Here is an 18,514-nt window from a genome sequence, read left to right as displayed (position 1 = left end):
ATTATGACTTGTCAAGTCTGAACTGGCAAAGGTAAATGATAGATTATGGCACATTGTGCATTATGTAAACTTTGGGTAGTATTAAAATAAGAGGGATGAAGTCTGTTGTAAACCAAAGACAGAGCAAAATTATTTATATGCTGACCATTTTTTATTTGAAACCCATGATTATTTGTTGAGTATTTTTTTGGGGGCTGGAAATAGTTCAAGAAGTTGTGTTTTTATATTTGGCCCAAAAATTGCATCTCAAAATTATTTATAATCCCAAATGTGTGTTCCGTTACCACTTTACAGTTTTGCTTATAATACTTTGTATTTATGGCCTTAATGTGTTTTTATGAAAACAATTCTGGTAATTATTTAAACTAAACATAGACAACACCACATTCCGACTTATGTATGTATGGACATATTTGGGTGACATTGTCAGACTGAACTTTGAAATGAGCTCGGCATTCCTCTCACGAGCATTCAAGACAGAACTTGACCAAATGCAAACATAGAGCGAGGACCTCCTATATTTGTGTAGGTTGAACGTTTTGGGACTTTTTGAGCAATTCCACTAAGGTTTTATCCAGACTATGTTGTCCAAGAAAATCATCTCAACGATAAGATTGGCAAGTTCTAACCCTGAAGTGGATCTTGCATAGCATCTAATGGCCTGAGTGCCTCCAATGGAGACATGGGAGTAACTCACGGATGGCAGAAGGCATTACTCACCCTCCACTCTGGAAGAGTGGAAAGTGGGCACCAATAGAATGAGGCGGATGCGTGGAGGTTGGGCAGGGGGGGTGAATTGTGAGATAATTTCCTCTCCTTTCTCCTTTGCCTACCACATCTTGTTTCCATCCATGTTTGTGCAACTCAATGAAGGCCCTGTGTGCAGCCCGCGCGCAAGTAGCCAAAAAAGAAAGCAATTGTGCAAACAGTTCGGCTTTACACTACTTTTTCCAGTTGCATAAGGGAGGGAAAATTATATGGCAGCAGGCGAAAGTAATCATTTACAAAAGACAAGACCCTCTATGTTTTGAAAGTGTGGAAATATTGTTTTAAGACCCCCAAGTGTCCTAGCGCACAGTGACATGATACAGAATGGCAAGTAAGCGCCTTCATTTCACCTCCATTTTACGAGGACAAAAGGCCTGCCCTGACTTGTGGAATGTAAGTTGCTCTGAGCAAAGTGGGGGCCCTTCAGAGAGCAAGGGTCAGGATTAGGCTTAGGGGGAGGGGCCTAATAATTGGTGGAATTGGTGGCCGCAATCTTAGGGCTTTTGTTTTGAACTGCGGGGGTCCCGTATGGTCCAGCGGCCTTTCTCTTGTCGTCAGGCGAGTCCCGCGGTGCTCGGGGGACAACATAAATTTGACTTCTCACTGGGAGCAGAGTGGGCTTGATTGATTATATTATATAATAATATAGAAAGACAGTATTGCATTTGAATATCTACATGGAACACAATACGCAATACACGTATATTTTGATAACAGCATGAAAATCAATATTTTAAATAAAGGTTGGAGTCCAGTGTGAGTTTTTATGGTTTTACATTTATACGGCAAGATAATACATGAAATAAAGTTCCCACACGCAATGACGAAAATGCAAATGCATCACAGTTTTGTCTCGTAGAGTATCTTAAAATTTGGTAAGAGTCAGAAATTACCAAAATGACCTTGACATGCCCCACTCGAAACAAAATGGCCAACTTTTTTATGGGTGTACTCATGCCAGACATTCCCTCCAAATTTAATGTTGCAAGTTTGTGGCGTTGTAGGTTAGGATTTTACCAAAATGACCTTGACATGCCCCACTCAAAACAAAATGGCCAACTTTTTTATGGGTCTACTCATGACAGACATTCCCTCCAAATTTAATGTTGCAAGTTTGTGGCGTTGTAGGTTAGGATTTTCAAAAAATCTGGGGAACTCAACTAATGTCAGGATTAAACAAGCCTGCCGAAGTGTGAGTAATTTTTAAATTATTTTAGTTGTAGCTTTATTTTTAGTAGTAGAAGCAGTCGCAACATACGAGCAATACTTTCATTTTGTTAACTCAATGTGTGTTCTCTGAGCTTCTAAACCAAATGTCAATAAACGTAATCTAATGTAGCTCAAGAGACAATGATGACATTCCTGAAGCGTATGCGGATCTTTTTGGTTGACTCGCCTTTTTAATGTCACTTCCAAGGATTAATGCCTTGATGAGGATTTGCAAAATGCTAGAGTGTGCGTGTTTGGAACTGCTCCAAGAATGCAAAAAAACAATTTAAGATGTGTTTGCACGCGACTTACAAAGATTAAAGTGGCGCATTTTGAACTTGGAAGAGAGTAAAGAAGGAATTTAATTTCAGGGGGCGGGGGGACTTGAGTTACAATTACATGACTGACAATTGCAGTTAGCTTTTTGGGGCTTTTTAATAATATAATTCTATAAACATAAGAACACAGGTGATGGCATATAAAACACATTTGACTATGACCACCCCACAAATGAAACAAATTTTGTGAGACTTCAGCTCAGGGAGCATCTAAAACGTTAACTCCCTGCTATTTTAGGTTTGTTTATTTTGAGGGATTTTTTGTGTGGGATCGCATTCCTTGGAATAACAAGCCCTGAGAATCTTTCTCTTGCTCTCTGGAGGGCCAGGTAAAGCACCAAGAAACATGCAAGATTATTGCCGGGACATGTTTGTAAGTTTTGTTGCTACGGCAACACTCCCAAAACAACGCGAAACCAAAAAAGTCACCTATGACTTCCCGCTGTGAAGAATCGAACGGAAAAGGTTGCATTGTACTAATACATCTTTCTTCTCTGTCAACTACTTGAGCTGAGCGCCAACCCGCCTTCTTCACCTCTTAGCTCCACCCTCGCGGTGACTCTGTGTAAGTGGAAATTTCCAGTAATTCTCAGAGCATGCGAAGAAGTCTCCTCCTTCTCGTCTCCTCCGCACTTCCCCGGTTTTCCCGCCTTTCCGCTTTACCTGCCCCCAGACCTCATGGCCCTTCACACTCGTGCAGCCATGTTGGGACAACTTCATGAGGAAACATGAGCTGTTAATTGTTTCATTTCCAATGTAAGAAGCCATGTTTAGTGCCTTTTTAAACAACCGGGCTCTGTTGACACTCTTGAGAATTTGGAGTATCCTGTGATACTGTGAATAATTCAAGAGGTTCGATTTCTTCAACATTAGTGATGAACAATCGTTTGTTTGGAATGGCACAGCAGATGGTGCATTTGCATTCTGTGTGTTCCTCGAGTGGGTTGGATGAGCTGGTTGGAGAGCGAGCATAAAGGAAAATTAAAATAAAAAAAATGTGACATATAAGTCAGATTGGGTGAGTCTTGAGCATGTCATAGATTAGTGCTCATACATATAAAAATGGAATTTGGGATTTTCATAATATATGGCGTATATCGGAGCTCACCAGCCATTTTGAAACGGGGTGCTACCAGTTAGTTAAACTTTTCTGAAGTAAGGAATTTGATCAAATTACCTTTGACTGTAAATTATGAATAACATTTTGTCAAACTCCATTTATGTGAAGACACTGTTCCTGTTAATGATTTCTCACACTAATGATTAACAATGATTCAATGATTAACAATGGGAAATAGATAAATATCATGAAACACTTTTTTTTTTTTTTTTTTTTTTTATAAATCTCCAAATGGTTTTCAAATGACCACTAGGATAAGATTCCTAGAAATTGTCCCATCAATGGTGAGCTATTTTTAGACCAGACTTGTGGGGCTACTTTGGGGCACTCGCGGCTACAAAAGCTTTTCTGAAGCGCATTCACTTCAGGCAACACTGAAACAAAAACAAGTGTGCCTTGGCTGCGCTGCACAAGAAAAAGTTTAAATGAAGACGAGAGGCAGCTGGAAAGGAGAACGTTAGCGTGTGCGCTCATGGCATTAGGCCCGCTGACCTTAGCTCCATTGTGCAGCTTCAACAAAGAGCCATCTGCACAGCAACCAAAGCAGCGGCGACAACGAGGGAGTCGCACACAGGGGAGATGGAAGCAAAAGGGGGGAAGGGACATGGAGGGGCATTTTGGAAGTAAAAACCAAACAACAACAACATGAATTTCTCAGAAAACAAGGACAAGACTCTCTCTCTTCTGTCAGCTAAGTGGCAAGCAGACAAGAGAGCTGCAGGGCAGGCCTAATCACTCAAGTACACATTTCCTGTTTGCAGCCCGATACAAAGACGACAACCCGAAGCCAACTATTATTAAGGGCGAGGTTTTTGTTGAAATTCCCGTTACGCACTGAAATCCGCGCACGTCGCCATCATGTTCGAATGCGGCGAACACAAAGACAAAATGGTGCCCGGGATCCCTGCAAATATCTGCAAATGTTTCACAGGTGAAAAAACACGACAGTCAGGATTGCTTAGCAACAGCGGGAAGAAGAAAAGAAATACACCAGGAGGAACCCGCCGTGCTGCCACCCAGCGGACAACCTTTGGAATATTTTGAAGAATAATTTATAGGAAAAGGAGGGATGCAGAATGTGATTTTTGCATAGATATAGATTGACTTGATTGGGTAGTGTGTGTGTGTGTGTGTGTGTGTGTGTGTGTGTGTGTGTGTGTGTGTGTGTGTGGTGGTGGTGGTGGTGGGGTGGGGGGGCATGGGATTTGAAAATGTTTCCGCAGAACTGATTGGCTGCTAAATGAGCTCATGGTGCGTGGTTGCCTAGCAACATCCCTGAGATGTGGGTGAGAGGGAAGAAGGGAGGGTGGGACTGCTGGTGGTGGCAGTAGCATGGGGGAGGTGGAGAAGAAGGGGGGGGGGGGGGCGACAGGGGGGTGTCGTACATGCGTCAAAGGGAGGGAAAGGCTTCGGGTGCAGTCTGAGGAAACTACCTGGCAACATTCCCAAATAAACAAACAGGAGGAGGGCAGCAAGGGGGACATTTTTTTTCCCTTAGTCTACTCTAGATAGTGAGAAAACAGTGTATTTTCCCTCCCAGACAACACTACAGAAGTCATGCAAGGGCACTCAGAGTCCACAGCGCCTTCTTCAAAACTACAAAAAGTGAAAAATCCAGACAATCAAGCCAATCAAGGTGTGCAAAAAAGGAAGTTGTTGAGCAAGAGGTAAAATGTCACTCTGGAGAGAAGTGCTCAAGGTGGAGTGGAGGTTTCACTGCTTTCGTTTGAGGTAGAGCCTGCAGGAGGAGGTGGGTCGAGTCGGGCATTGAGGGTTCTTTGTCAGGAGCAGGAAATGAGGCTTGTGTTGCGATTAAAAAGGGAGGGTTTCTATGGAGATGAAGGGCCGTGTGCAGGGAGGACGAGGCGGAGGAGGGGTTGGTGCCGAGAGTAGAATTTCAAAGAGGGCAGCCTCTCTCCTCCATCACGTTTCCCCTGCTCGCTGTTTTTTCGGCGCCCCCTTTTATCTGCTCTAATCTATTTAAGCAGAGGCTGCAAGTGGGTTTATTTTAAATAAGCCCACCAAACCGGCGCTCCGACAGTCACTAATGCGAGGAGTAATTGTTCCACATCCTAAAAAAAAAATCTTTAAAGCAACAAGAGCTTCAGTTGATTGCATCAGATTGACCCATTTGCAAACACTGTCTGCAAGGTTGAGGTATTTTATACGCTGCCACACTGGATTTAAAATAAAAAAGTGTAGATTTACAGATTTGAACTTTTAAGAAATCCTCTGGACAATTTCCACGACTGTATTTTTAAGGAATTCTTGCCATAAGATTTTTCTTGCCGTCATCAGACTTTGATCATTTTTAGAATTTTGGAGCATTGAGAAAAACAGTTTGCGACCTTTAAAAATCTTTGTGAATGTAATCTTCGCACAAGCCTGTACCTCACTAAGCAACGAAGGCTAGTGAGGGTTTGCACACGGCCCGAATGTTGATTTTTTTTTTTAGTCAGGGTTCATTCAAGGTCGCAAACAGTCAGAAAGACGTTTGCCAGACATTCGCTAACAGTTTTAATAGTCTTCAACATTTTTTCTTGTCGCAAAAGAAATTTTGGATATGTTCAAAATTTCTTGGCGACAATCAAATTGTTTGCAACTGTTTGCAACCTTCCAATGTTTGCAAACTCTCGCGGCTCACTGAGATACAGGCTTAACACTAGCAAGCCTTCGCCTTTCACATTTACAAGTTTTCTTTTCTTAGATATTCACACTCAAACAAATGTTTCATCTAAATATTAAACGTGACGATTAAAGCAGAATTGACACTTCAATCGTATTTTAATTGTTCACAACACTTTTTCCAAACACTTAAGAACTCTAGGCGACCTTTTATTCCCAAATATAGTAACAAGCTTTGTGAATTGTTTCACGATGCCTGTGGTACAAATACAGCATCTTAAAAATAAATCACGTCTCGAGTTTTACAGGAAGCTGCTGTTTGGATAAGATGACATTTCAAAAGGCTGTACAATAAATGACCGAAATAGAGACTCCTCAAACTAAACTTGGACATATAAACAGTGTCTTACTCAAAGGTGTGCTACAATACAAAAAAACATTTACTACGGTTAGTAATGTTTTTAAAGCAATGATTTTAAAATTGTAAGGCATATCCCAAAAGAGGAGGTGCTGCAGTTTGAAAATATAAAGGAAAGTGTTTCCAAAGCTGCTAAACCTCACCTACATTAAAGGTAAACAAGTATATCTAGTATATTTTTAGACTACTGTATTGTCATTGTTCAATTGTTCATTTCATTTTCCAATTGTTAGGCGCGCTGCTGCTGCTGCACCATGCAGAACATAATACGTCTACAATCGAAACCTGTTCATCATTTCTCTGTCCTTTTTAATTTGGGTATCTCAGCGGCTTTAGGTGAAGCCCAGGAGCTTTAGCACAATAAAAAATATATATTGAGGCTTTACATTAATGTGTTATTATTTCTATTTACCAACAACAAAGTGGTCAAAATCAGTGGATGTAGCGGAAATCCTCTGTTGCTAACCGATTAAGTGGAATAGAACAAGCGCACCCCACTGCAATGCTACAACTGAATTACCTGGAGGTGTGGAAATGTGTATTTTATACATTTCCTTTTTTCTATATTTATATAATTTGATTATAGCGACATAAAATGACTAAATACAGCTAACGCTAAAAGAACTTCAAAAGCCTCGGAGGTTATAAAAATGTTCACCCCATGTCGAGAACGCCATAATCCAAATCTCAGCATGTCAATTAGACTGACAAAAGCTTTTTGCTGCCCCCAACCTTTGCGTTGGGGCATAGCAGCCCGTGTCACGTGGTGAAACAATATGGGCCAAAACCCAGATGGCCACAAACACATTAAAAAGCGCAGCTGGTAACCACAGGGTGACTTTATAGCTCCCAAACTAATTAGATACAAATAAACAAATTGTAAGCAAAATTAGAAGGGACCTGAACCAAAAACGTCATCATTAAAAATGAATAAGAAAATTATTCTTTGAATTTCAATTTTCAAATGTGCTTTTGGGTGAAATTTCAACATGAAGTGAAAATGCACTTTTACTGTGACCTTAATTTAACCCCTATACTTTTAAATGCTGTTCGGAGAGCTTCAGTAATTTTAGCACACCCTGCTGTTTTCTAACAAGGAGCTGAACGACAAAATCTTCACGGATGCGTGAAGATCTTCAAGGACGTCCGCTTATATGCCTTTCTATGACTTTTCCAGCCTCTCCTTATTTCCGCTGTTACTCAAGTCCATGCTGAAATCTCACCCAAACATTTCAGGAGTTGTGTATGTGTACGAACAACCTTGCGTATGGATCCAGCGCTCAGATCTGTGCCATCGTTGTTTCCTCGAGAACACGTGGGCTCATTTTGAAGCTTTTTGTTGTCGACTTCAAGCTTGCATTCTCTCTTTGCAAAACCTGGAAGGAAAATGAAACCCGATATAACTGGCTTCTGCGTAACATAGACTATAAATTATATGTACATATTTTTAAATCTGACTCACTCCTTCCAATATTCTTCTACGGAGTTCCCCCTGAGAAAGAGGCCGCTCTTCCTCATCGACGACAAGCGAGTTGTCCGTTTCATAGTCCACACTGGGGAGGTCAGAGAACACTTCTGTCAGCACAAAGCATGTAACTGCAACTGTCCATGCAAAGAATGTTAAACAATCTTCTTTAAAATAAGAGCAAAAACCTTTGGATTGCAGTTTGAATGGTAATATTCTCCTGGAGTGTCTCTGGGTTTTGGCCAAAAAGAAATTTGGGCAGATCGGAGGGATTGTAGTCCTTGCCGATTTCCTGTAATTGTAAATACAACTATAACAAACTAGAGCAAGTGTACACAGTGATTAGGATAAATGGTATAGAAAATGCATGGAGAATAATATAACATTCATTAGATTTTAAATCTTTTTCTCCCCAGAACTGTCTTTTTCACTTTCTTGTTCAACATCATAATTTGACGGTGTTAGTTGTTGCTAGGCAGATTTTAGGGATTTAACTCTATTAAAAAGAAACTTGTGGGACAGTCAAGGCCACTGTGCTGTTTGAATGACAAAGTATTGTCTCTTCACACATTAATTTCACAGATTAGCGTTACCTTGTTATCGAGGTAAGCTTGTATGGTGAGGAGCTGGTTGGTCTTCTGCTCCACCAAAGCCAAATAGGGCATAATATTGTTATCACTGATGGTGTCCTCCATGTCACACTCCACTTTAGAGACAATACTGCTCACTCCTGTGAAAATAGAACAAAACTCTTTCCTATTCTTTATTATATGGGTGCATACTCACTGGCCACATTATTAGGGACACATGCAGGTTGACATTTAAGCCATTGCTGCATTTGTTTGATGATCTCTTTAGTGCATGCCAGACCTGTTTTAACCTCATCCAGGACTTTACGTAAGACGACGGCACGGCTCTCAACGTCCTCAGTTTGCAACTCAATGTCCGTCTTCCGCGCGTCTACGTCTCTCAGCCGAGCGTGATGGTCCTCTTCCTGTCGCAAACGTCTCTCTTGAAAGTGCTCCATCTCTTCCTGGATCTGTATTGGACACATGTTGGATAATACAAAGTAATATTGTGCTGGGTGGCCATGCTTTGTGATTCAACTCACATGATTGATTTGATCCCGCAGAGCTTCAGCTTCGTTGTTTTGCTCGTTTACAAAATTGAAAAGTGCAAAGTTACGGTCTTCAGCTGCACAAAGAAACAGCAAAACACACAACGTAAAACACACTGGACAATATAGTACGTAGCAAAATACAGTAGAATTTCTGTATCAACTTTTTAAAAGTAACCACAATAATAGAAATAGTTCTCATTATGATACTGTACGTACCCTGGATGAAACTGCTGACCAGCAATTCTGGGTTGGCCTCTCCAGTGATAGACTGAATCTTCTGGAAAAAGGTCTCCAAGTCATCTGGTGACTCCTTACTCGAGTCTGTAGTCCCGTCCTCATTCAAACCTGACGCTGTTTGATGTAAAAAAAAAAAAAAAAAAAAAAAAAAGTTCTATTATAAGACACAACGAGGGAGAGGTAAAATTTCTCTAACCGGCATCTGTCCCCTCCTGGCCCAACATCTCGCTGTATTTGGTTGTGAAGAAGTCTTTGAGGCCGGACTCGTGTGAAATAATCCTCTCCAGTTCTCTCATCTCCGTGCTGTACTGGGCAAGCTCCTTCTCTGCTTTCTCTCGCATTATCGCCAACTTGGACTGAGCCTCCACCCTAAATGCACAAAATATGGTCTTGGTCTGCAGGTCGTCAACCGTGGTTACCCAGGTTTAAGACCTCTGTGCTTCTTCTACCATTGCCGATGGAGCTCAATGCTGCCACATGCTGTCAACTGCAAGGTACTTTCTTGACTCCACTGTGCTCTTGGCAATTACTGTAATGCAGCGACTCTTATTTCCCTTCTCACAGGAAAAAAAATGCAAATTCAGCTACTTTATTTATTTTAATGATGATGAACTCACCGACATTACTGGATTGAAAAATAAAAAATATGTAAAGCACGGACCAGATAACTAGAATGGAAAATTAATTATTTCACCTGACACCACCAAGATGATTCTGAGAAGTGGACACAAAAATCAGATCTCGTATTTGCACCTTAGAGTCAAAATACAGAGTATTTCGATAAAAAAAAAAAAAAAAAAAGAAAAAAAAGTGTTTACTGCAATTCAAACCTTGCATCGTGGGCCGCAGTCGATAGAGTGATTATTTCAGCAGTCTTCTTCCTGAGATCTTGGAGCTCCTGTGGGAAGCAACCAATCACAATGAAGAGCCAGTGAATAAGGTCTTTTATTTAACAGCCATGTTGCTAGGATGCTGCAGTGCCTTTGAAATGTGCCGAGATTCTCACCTGGACCAGTCTGTCATGTAGCCGCTGGAAACGAACGCGCTCAATATGGAGAGTCTGCAGCTCCTCCCGGAGGTGGCTGTTCTTAGTCAGCTGTTCATTGAATCGGGTTAAGACCTGAGAAGACATCAGGATGAGTCTTTTTATGCAGTTATGTGAAGCTATGCAGCTAAAGATGAGCTCTGATATTCACTCCTTGCAATTTATTCTCCAGGGTGCGCATGGTCTCCTGATTCTGCCTGTGGGCAGATCTTTGGGTGTCACTTGTGTTGGCATTCTCTTTCCTCAGCTCTTTTAGCTTCATCTCCATCTTTGAGATCTGCCCACATAACACATTTTTTTTTTACATTATTACACAACTGGGCGAACATGCCATCTTTATTTACAAGGTCAATTTTCTATAAAATGTCCTCTTTAGGGGTATGCTGAAACTACAATTACAGAGCATTCACCTCTTTTTGCAGCTCTTTTTGATGTTGTGTTTCTTTCTCCAGCTCCTCCTCTAGGCGATCTCTTTGCTCCATCAGCGCTTGAAGGCTGTCTGCATCCTTTTTGTCCCTCTTTTGACGGGACAAGCTCTTACAAGCACTGAGCTTATGCCTAAGCTCCTCCTGCTCGGCACTCAGCTTCTCTATCTCCTGCCTTTCAAAACAAAAACAGTCATTTGGGTTTAAAAGAATGAAAAAACAAAACAAAAAAAAGCAACGGTGAACTTTTCTTCTCACTGTTGTTTCCGTAATTGCTGCCGGGCCTGAATGCTGTAAGCCTGCCGGTCTGCATCCATGATTCGGTACTGTCTCAGCAACTTGGCTTTCTCTAATTCTGTTGGAAAAAAAAAAAATGACACTAGCCTCTACACACATATTCAAAGTATATCTTGTCATTATGAACACATTTTGACACTCACAGTTCACTTTTTTTAGGTACAGCTCTACTATCCAGTGAGATCTAATCCAAGAGTGGTGTCGAAATGTATATTTGGGAACCCCCCCCCCCTTTTTTTTTTTTTTTTACAGCTTTTGTATTAGATCTCATAGGGCAACAGTACCCAATGCAATGGTATGATATATATTTGTTTAAAAACAAAATTATCTCAAAATTACCTTACCTGTACCATCAGCATCTACATCACTACTGTCTGAATGGGCACTTCTCGTCATTCTTCCCCTGGACATGCTTATACAGCACTCTAAAATAGGATATAGAGGGTTAAAACATTTCATAATTCTATTAAGAAAAGCTGCCCTCGGCGTCTTGTCGTTTTTCTCTTTACATTTGAATTTACCGGATACTTATCTAGCAGTATGGGAAGCTCAATCGATGACGTTGATATTACCCAGGTAAAAGCAATATGACGACGTTTTAAATGGTAATTGCTGTCGGCAGTAAAATTGTTAAAATACTCGGCTAAAAGTTACAATATCAGTAAAGGTGTTCTTTTGTAATATAATTATAAACCAATCCTACCTGATTTAAAAAAGTGAAAATCCGGGGCCTTCTCTCCGTAAAACCTGCCGAGTAGAGGGGCTTGAGTTGTTAGCAACTGTCACCAAGTCACTTAAAACTTCATTTCCCAGAATGCACCGCGCAAGAAGCAAGCGTTGGTGTTGCAGGTGAGCTTGTTAACTCGTCAATTATTTTTTTGGGGCATTTGTCAGTTTTATTGTACATTCAAGATGTATTTTGATTTACATTCGAAATTATGGTAGACAAAAACATTAATATCCACAACGACACCAAATGAAGTTTTATTCGTGAAGTGGACACAAGCTGTAGAGGTGGAAAATGATAATGTAGTATGGTCCGTACATGTTTTTTTGAGTTATGAGATGTGTAAAAAAAAAAAAAAAAAAAAAACAACCAAGAAATATCTAAGATGAATCTGATTGTTTTGGTCTATTTTCTATAAATAAAGATATATTTGTAAGATCGCACCATTGATGCATTTTACATATGTGCAAGAATGACCATTGACAAATGTAGATATAATATAGCAACATTAGTAATAGTAATTAGTAACAATTGACCACATAAAATGCATTTTACTACCCATGTGGAATACAGCCTTGTTATTTATTGGTCTTGCTGAGGTTGTGGGTCCTCATTAGTCGGCATCGTACCCTCCAAAAAAGTGCAAAAGTACTCTATGGTGTTGAGCTCAGGTTTCCTCAACAATAGGTGACATTTTGGGAAATAGTAACCTGCCACCAGTCCGAAGTTGCCTAACAGATTGATGCCAATCAAAATAGTATACCTTTTCCTTTCATCTAGACCCATATAGATTGGAATAAAGGTCACCCAAGTTATGCAATAAATGAGAGTGGAAAAGGTGATGTCGCGGGCAAGGTAGTATTGATGCGGAGGTTTTGTTGCCATGAAGGTGCACATAAATGACAGAAGAGCCATTAAAACATTGAAGCCTTGCATCAAGGCCAGTCCAACCATCGGTATCATCGGACATGACAAGAAGGCCCTGAGGAAATTTATTTCCATATGGGCCACATACTCCGTCAACGAGGGCCCTTCTTGGATAAACCAGCTGCCAAAACCGGCCTGCACAGCGCAGCAGATGAGCAAAAACAGCCAGCAAGCAGGACCTCGAAGTGTCTGCAGATAAGGGATGGCCTTGTCGTGGAATTCTGTTATGATGAATATCTGCATTGCAAGACGAGCGAAAATATATGTTTCAGTTCCAGTACAGTTCATATAGAATTAAAATGGTGGGTGTTGCAGCTGTACAATGTGACCTAATGTCATTCCTCACCTGCAGGGAAATGGCTGTGATAACAGAGAGAGCAATGGTTTGGAAAATGGAGATGAGGGGCAGCTGAAGGCGACACACTGTGTCCCCTGGCTGCCTCAGGAAGAGCTCCATGCTGAGGCAGGCTCCCATCAAGCTGAACAGCACCACAAAACTCAAGGGCCCACCAGATGCTGCCACCATGGGGGTCCGCCAGTGCCGGAGCAGCACGACACCAACAGCGACCTGACATAGCAGCAGCAGTGCCCCGCCCAATGCCAGATGAAGTGCGACGGGTTTGTCCCAGGACAAAACATCAAAGGTAGGTTCAGAGCAATTCGTGCTGAGAATCTGAGACCATTGGCCTTCAGGGCATGGAGTACACTGGATGTCCTCTAAGTATTGGAAAGCCTCAAATCAGATTGTGGCATAAATACTTTGACATGTCAGCATGAGCAAAGGTTCTGCTTTTTTCACCCTCAAATGTGAACAGACAGCATGTAGAAAGCAACTGACCTCAAATCTTAAATTAAATTTCATTGTTTCATTGCCCTCCCTTGCTTAGCATTGTGTTTAGCTTATTCTTTGTATTTGTGTGTTCACAAACGTTACCTTGATTGGCTTGATAAGTGCCCGGCTCACAGTCAATGCAATCAAAACAGCACGAATGAAAGCCTTTGACTCTGCGGACTTGGCCCATCCCACATGCCGCTGAGCAGGTGGATTCAGGTACCTGCAAAAGTCATGACATTGCACTTTTGCACTTTTCCACCACTCCAGACCAAAATACATTGATTCCCAAAATGTGTTTATCAATAAGGGTGAGAAATCTTTTATGAAGACATCTAGGTACTATTTTGAATAGAGAGAAAAAACCCATATCTCCCCTGCAAGTATTTTTTTTCAATTACCTTTAAGTTTTCAGTGTGCCATTTGAAGAGAGACTTGTTGATAGACAGCTCTTTATTAAAGCTTCCAACAACTCTAAATTCTAAATGTGACTCGGGCCAGATCCACTCGATCACATCGTAACCCATATTAGGGTTTCCGCTACTGTCAAACACTAAATGTTTGCCATTAATATCAAAAGATGTGTTCTGTAACACTCGTAACAACTGCAAAAGAAAAAAAAATGAATAGAGATTAATTTGTGAGCAACAAAACCAGAATGGCCTTAATGTAGGATCACCTTCCAAGGTAGAATTCTGGTCTCAGCATCCCAATTGCAGGCAGTCGAGTTGCATCCCAACATGTTGTGCAATGAGAGTGCAACACTGTAAATGGCGGCGTACACACTAAAAGACGCTCTTTGCACTGCAGCATCCATGACTATGCTCACGTTTGCAGGGGATAAGTTCCAACATTCTGGACAGGGATCGTTGAGCTTTGGTGCATCATTGGACGTCATCCTCTCGGCGCTCAGTTTTGTAAAAAGCGTCTCAGTGTAGGCTGGTAGCAGATCCAAGGTGTGCGTTTTGTAGGTGAATCCGATGATCGTACCGATGGTTTGAATATCGGGGATGGATGTCAGGCGATTGTGAACGACCCAACTTTCGCTGGCAATCCACACGCCTTTTATTTTCCTCTTGATAACCTGTGAATCATGCATGCATCAATTATTATGGATGATTGTGCCAAAATTTAGGCAATTAACATTTTTATTTTAATGTTTTTCATTTTTTATTAAAATTAATTTTGTTGTCCAATTATGAATACATTTAGAAAAATAGTCCAAATTTAGAGCGAACCAATTTGGCAAGAAATTTGCCATATATATTCAAACTGTCCACTGGGTGACACACTAACACCAGTATCAATAAGAGCAGGGGTTTTCAACTGGTTTTGTCCAGGATTATAACCAAGAAGCGACTCGAGAATCACTGCTTTTTGGGTTTTTTTGCATCAAAGGAGGATAGACCTATACTATTATAATATTTGCTATTTATTTGCATCTGTATGTCTCTTTTGGGAATCTCAGCTACATTTGATATAATTTGGATGGGTAAATGATTCATAAAAGTAGCTGGAAAATAAATCAAGTATAAATAATACATTTATTTTTAAAAAGGTTCCAATTTTTCAATTCCAATTTCGAAGACAACCTGCAATACTGTCACGGACCGTTAGAGGGCCGCAGACCAAGAGTTGACAATTCCTCAACATCAGAGGGTTTACACAACTTTTCTATCGAGACTCGAATTGAAGAAAAAGTGATTTTGAAAAGAAATTAATTTATTTGATAGTTACTTGCATGTTTTGCATAATCATAAGTCTTTACTAGCCTCTTGAAAGAAGACTTCAGCCGGGCCTGATAAAGCAAAGACCACCACCACTTTGACATTGGTGGCCTGGATGTTGTCAATGATATTTTTGACCACTTCTACAGGGTCACTGTAGATCGGTATCATGCCCTGATAGGCCACGCATATCGACATGGTCTCAGTTTTTTTGGTGAACTCCAGTGCGCCTTGTTGGCCGTACTCTTCATCACTGCCCACCACTGCCACCCAGTTCCAAGCAAACTCCTTTAGCAGAAGCGCAATGGCGTCAACCTGCCATGTGTCACTGGGCACTGTGCGGAAGAACGATGGGTAGACGAGCTTGTTGCTGAATTTGTTGCTGGTGGCAGCAAAACTGATCTGAAGTGAAATCAACATACTTTGAATAAATTAATAATTCCAGTCATTCTACTATGCACTGATCACATCATTGTTAAAAAAATAAAAACAATAAAACTCAATGAGCAACCAAACCTGGGGAATCAAAAAGAATCCCAGAAGTTTTCCAATGACCGACACCATCTCAGAGTTAGAGGGCCCAATCACGGCTACCACACTGGTATCGTAGTCGGTGTAGTTGCACTCCACAGACAGCTCACCGCTGTTTTTTGCAGTCAAGAAAGACAAAGTGGGCCTTACAACAACGGCGGTTTCTTTGCACGTGTTGTAGATTTCATAACCCAGCTTGACGCCGGGGAGCAGCGCTTGGTTGCCGTTGATTTCATCCACCGTGTATTTCATCACCAATGCACGGCCCAGTTCTAGTTTATCCAGACTGGAAAAAAATGCAAAATAAAAGCCTCGTTATATCCATTAGAGGTCTTAAAAAAAAACATTTTTTAAAAAAGATTTCACAACATGCAGCAGAATTTCACTTACAAATTCAGTTTTTTTTTTAATGTAATATTCTCTAGCAGACTTTTCATTCACTGCAGCAAAAGTGACTTGAGGATTAAAAAAATGAAAAGCACAAAAATATACCTTTCGCAGCGGATGTCATTTGGCTCCGTCCTCTGGCTGAGGTTGCTGCTCAGCTGGTTGATGGCAAAAAGGCCACCCAGCATAATGTCTCCAGATAAATTGAAGATGTTGGTGGTAATGTTCTGAAACCATGCAGGTGAAGTCACGCAACACGTCAGCCTCATCGTCCAGCACAGAACCAGCAGATTCAAACATACAGCCATGATTTATTATAAGCAGCGTCGAATGAGGCAGGAGGGATGAGCTCAGCGCTTGCAAGTGTACCATGAAAGTTTTTGGTATGCAAAGTCCCCTGTAAGATGAGCGTAGCTTCGCCCCCCCAGGAAGTATTTGGTGAGGTTGTGAAGTGCTCATCTCACAACTAAAGGGAGTTGGTAGCTCATAAGTAGCCCTAACTAGCTTCAAGCAGATCACTGCTACTCTCAATTGAAATTTACTGTCAAATTAAACGTATAATAGGAGAATTATTATTATTTTTATTTATTTAAAACAATCACATAACTTTACTTTAAGAAAGTCAACTTGTTTAATGTCGCACTGTTGTAACCCTTTCAGAAGCAGACACTTGATCACAAACAATGCAGCAAAACATGTAGATTGACAATATGACCATAATCACCAGCACATATTATTTATCGTCTACGAAAACAACTAACGATGGAGCCATTAATTCAATATGCACATTTCTTGTCCAAATACCTCATGTATTATCAAATACAAAATATAATAATCAAATAACTGTGCGAATAGGTAAGTCAGGGGACATCATAAAATATCTGTTGCTTCTTCTTCATATGGGCGGGGCTTAACTTTCCGCTGTATTTTCCTAACATTTGTTTATGGTTTGATATTCGATTCCCTTCTCTGCAGGTGAGATGAGGGCACGTTTTTTTTTCTTGAAATTGCATGCATGCCTATGCATTGTAACCAAATACTCAAATGAGATTCATGTAGAAAATACAAACAATAACAAACAAAAAAACAATCTGGGCTCCTAAGTGAAATAATGCAAATGTATATTGAATTCCTTCTCGGTTTTAGATGTTTTTGTTTCCCCCTGATTGTCTTGGTTTGCATGAATGTTTGCATAGAAAGTTCCACCATGCAAGCAAATTGATACATTTCCTTCCAATATATTTACATATAGATATACACAAGACATTGGATACTCTTCTTATAACCACATGCTCATTTTATTTACTTCATCTTCGTTAATTTTGCTTTTCTCCGAAATTGCTGCATCACTACTTGTGATTTCAGTGTTTGCAGACAACCATCATCGGTTTTAATCACGTAGCTTTTCGACTGCTTTGAAGCTTTATCAGCTCCAGGAAGGGCTTGTTCAGAGATAAAAAGAAGGCATTCTCCTCGCTATCTCATTTTGGTATCTTGACGTAAGCCTGGTGATGAAACTCAATGTTTTTCTTTAATGCACCAGCAACTTTTTTGTTCTTTTCGCCTACTGAATTGTAAAGCATGAAGCGGACATGGCGCCGGTCTGTATTTCATTTGAAGTAACATTGTCCATTGCTCATCAACTACTTTTGTACAATTTGTGTTTCATTTGCAATGGCACATGACCAAACCCAGAAACCAAGTGAGCCGTGACTGTCATTACCATTAGCTATTGTGACGGTAGTTTCAATCAGCACTATTTGGCAAAATGGCCACCCCCTGAGATGGGTAAAAAAAGAGTAGGATTTGCTGCCTAATTAATATTCTACAAATGTAATTTTAACCAGAAACACATTTTTTAACTGTTAGGAATGGATAGAACATGTTATTGTAAAGAAATGTTTCGACTTAACTCACCATTGGATCCACTTATGGTATATAAGATCAGTTTCGGGTGACCCTTTCTAAAAACTGAAATGGCTCTTCATCCACCAGTGCACCGTGGATTCTTGCTGTCTGCAGCTCAGGCACTAGGTGTCAGATGTGTTTCTTTTATCTGCTTTACCTGCAGAGCTCACTCACTCACTTTGGTAGTGAGGTTTATAGCAAAAAAAAATATCCCAAACCATATAGCTAGTCAACATTTATTTGAATAAAAGCAGTAGGCCTGATGTGTGGTGCTGCAAGAAAGGCCCAAAATTTTGCAGCTGCACCTGTGTGGTCATCTGATAAGAGGCCTTGAATCTGAAAAAACACGTTTTACCCTGCTCGTCTGCAATTGTATACACTTTACTCTGCTAAGGGGGCTAAATGATT

General features: G+C 40.7%; 3 protein-coding genes across 4 annotated transcripts in view; 1 reads left to right on the top strand and 2 right to left on the bottom strand.

Moving 5' to 3' along the window:
- Positions 1–6,249: 6,249 nt before the first annotated feature.
- Positions 6,250–11,896, bottom strand: odad1 (outer dynein arm docking complex subunit 1). The gene is made up of 15 exons (XM_088389879.1): positions 11,771–11,896; positions 11,412–11,492; positions 11,029–11,125; positions 10,756–10,945; positions 10,497–10,622; positions 10,307–10,420; positions 10,131–10,198; positions 9,497–9,669; positions 9,280–9,414; positions 9,055–9,137; positions 8,814–8,982; positions 8,537–8,673; positions 8,132–8,235; positions 7,941–8,031; positions 6,250–7,854 (listed from the first exon to the last, which is right to left on the bottom strand). Exons 2-15 carry the CDS (start codon positions 11,476–11,478, stop codon positions 7,759–7,761), a joined length of 1,650 nt encoding a protein of 549 aa, XP_088246005.1. The 5' UTR covers positions 11,479–11,492; positions 11,771–11,896; the 3' UTR covers positions 6,250–7,758.
- A 1,180-nt stretch (positions 11,897–13,076) lies between these two features.
- errfi1a (ERBB receptor feedback inhibitor 1a) overlaps positions 13,077–18,514 on the top strand; it is a 34,110-nt gene continuing 28,672 nt past the window's right edge. The window contains exon 1 of the mRNA XM_088389880.1: positions 13,077–13,365. Coding sequence (XP_088246006.1) covers positions 13,235–13,365 — 131 coding nt within the window. The 5' untranslated portion in view covers positions 13,077–13,234. The remainder of the gene's footprint in view (positions 13,366–18,514) is intronic.
- Positions 14,965–18,213, bottom strand: tas1r3 (taste receptor, type 1, member 3). 2 transcript variants are annotated; one of them, XM_088389883.1, is made up of 4 exons: positions 18,116–18,213; positions 16,304–16,425; positions 15,797–16,097; positions 14,965–15,682 (listed from the first exon to the last, which is right to left on the bottom strand). In XM_088389883.1, the coding sequence occupies exons 1-4, from the start codon at positions 18,116–18,118 to the stop codon at positions 15,308–15,310; spliced, it is 801 nt and encodes a 266-aa protein (XP_088246009.1). In that variant the 5' UTR covers positions 18,119–18,213; the 3' UTR covers positions 14,965–15,307. The 2 variants fall into 2 exon arrangements, with proteins under 2 accessions (XP_088246009.1, XP_088246008.1); XM_088389882.1 differs by lacking the exon at positions 18,116–18,213 and having other exon boundaries at positions 16,304–16,541.

This window comes from Syngnathus floridae, chromosome 11 (genome assembly GCF_059516105.1).
Source record: "Syngnathus floridae isolate MCC-2025c chromosome 11, RoL_Sflo_1.0, whole genome shotgun sequence".
Taxonomy (NCBI): domain Eukaryota; kingdom Metazoa; phylum Chordata; class Actinopteri; order Syngnathiformes; family Syngnathidae; genus Syngnathus; species Syngnathus floridae.
Note: the sequence above shows the minus strand (reverse complement) of the source record. Positions and strands in the feature narration are given on the sequence as shown.

Coding starts and splice junctions, on each gene's coding strand:
- odad1 (XM_088389879.1), bottom strand. CDS start 11,478: ATGTCCAGGGGAAGAATGACGAGAAGTGCCCATTCAGACAGTAGTGAT. Junction 10,946..11,028: donor CAGCAATTACGGAAACAACA/GTGAGAAGAAAA, acceptor TTGTTTTGAAAG/GCAGGAGATAGAGAAGCTGA. Junction 9,670..10,130: donor ACTGCGGCCCACGATGCAAG/GTTTGAATTGCA, acceptor TTGTGCATTTAG/GGTGGAGGCTCAGTCCAAGT.
- tas1r3 (XM_088389882.1), bottom strand. CDS start 16,506: ATGGCTGTATGTTTGAATCTGCTGGTTCTGTGCTGGACGATGAGGCTG. Junction 16,098..16,303: donor AATGACATCCGCTGCGAAAG/GTATATTTTTGT, acceptor ATTTTTTTCCAG/TCTGGATAAACTAGAACTGG. Junction 15,683..15,796: donor GATTCTTTTTGATTCCCCAG/GTTTGGTTGCTC, acceptor ATTTCACTTCAG/ATCAGTTTTGCTGCCACCAG.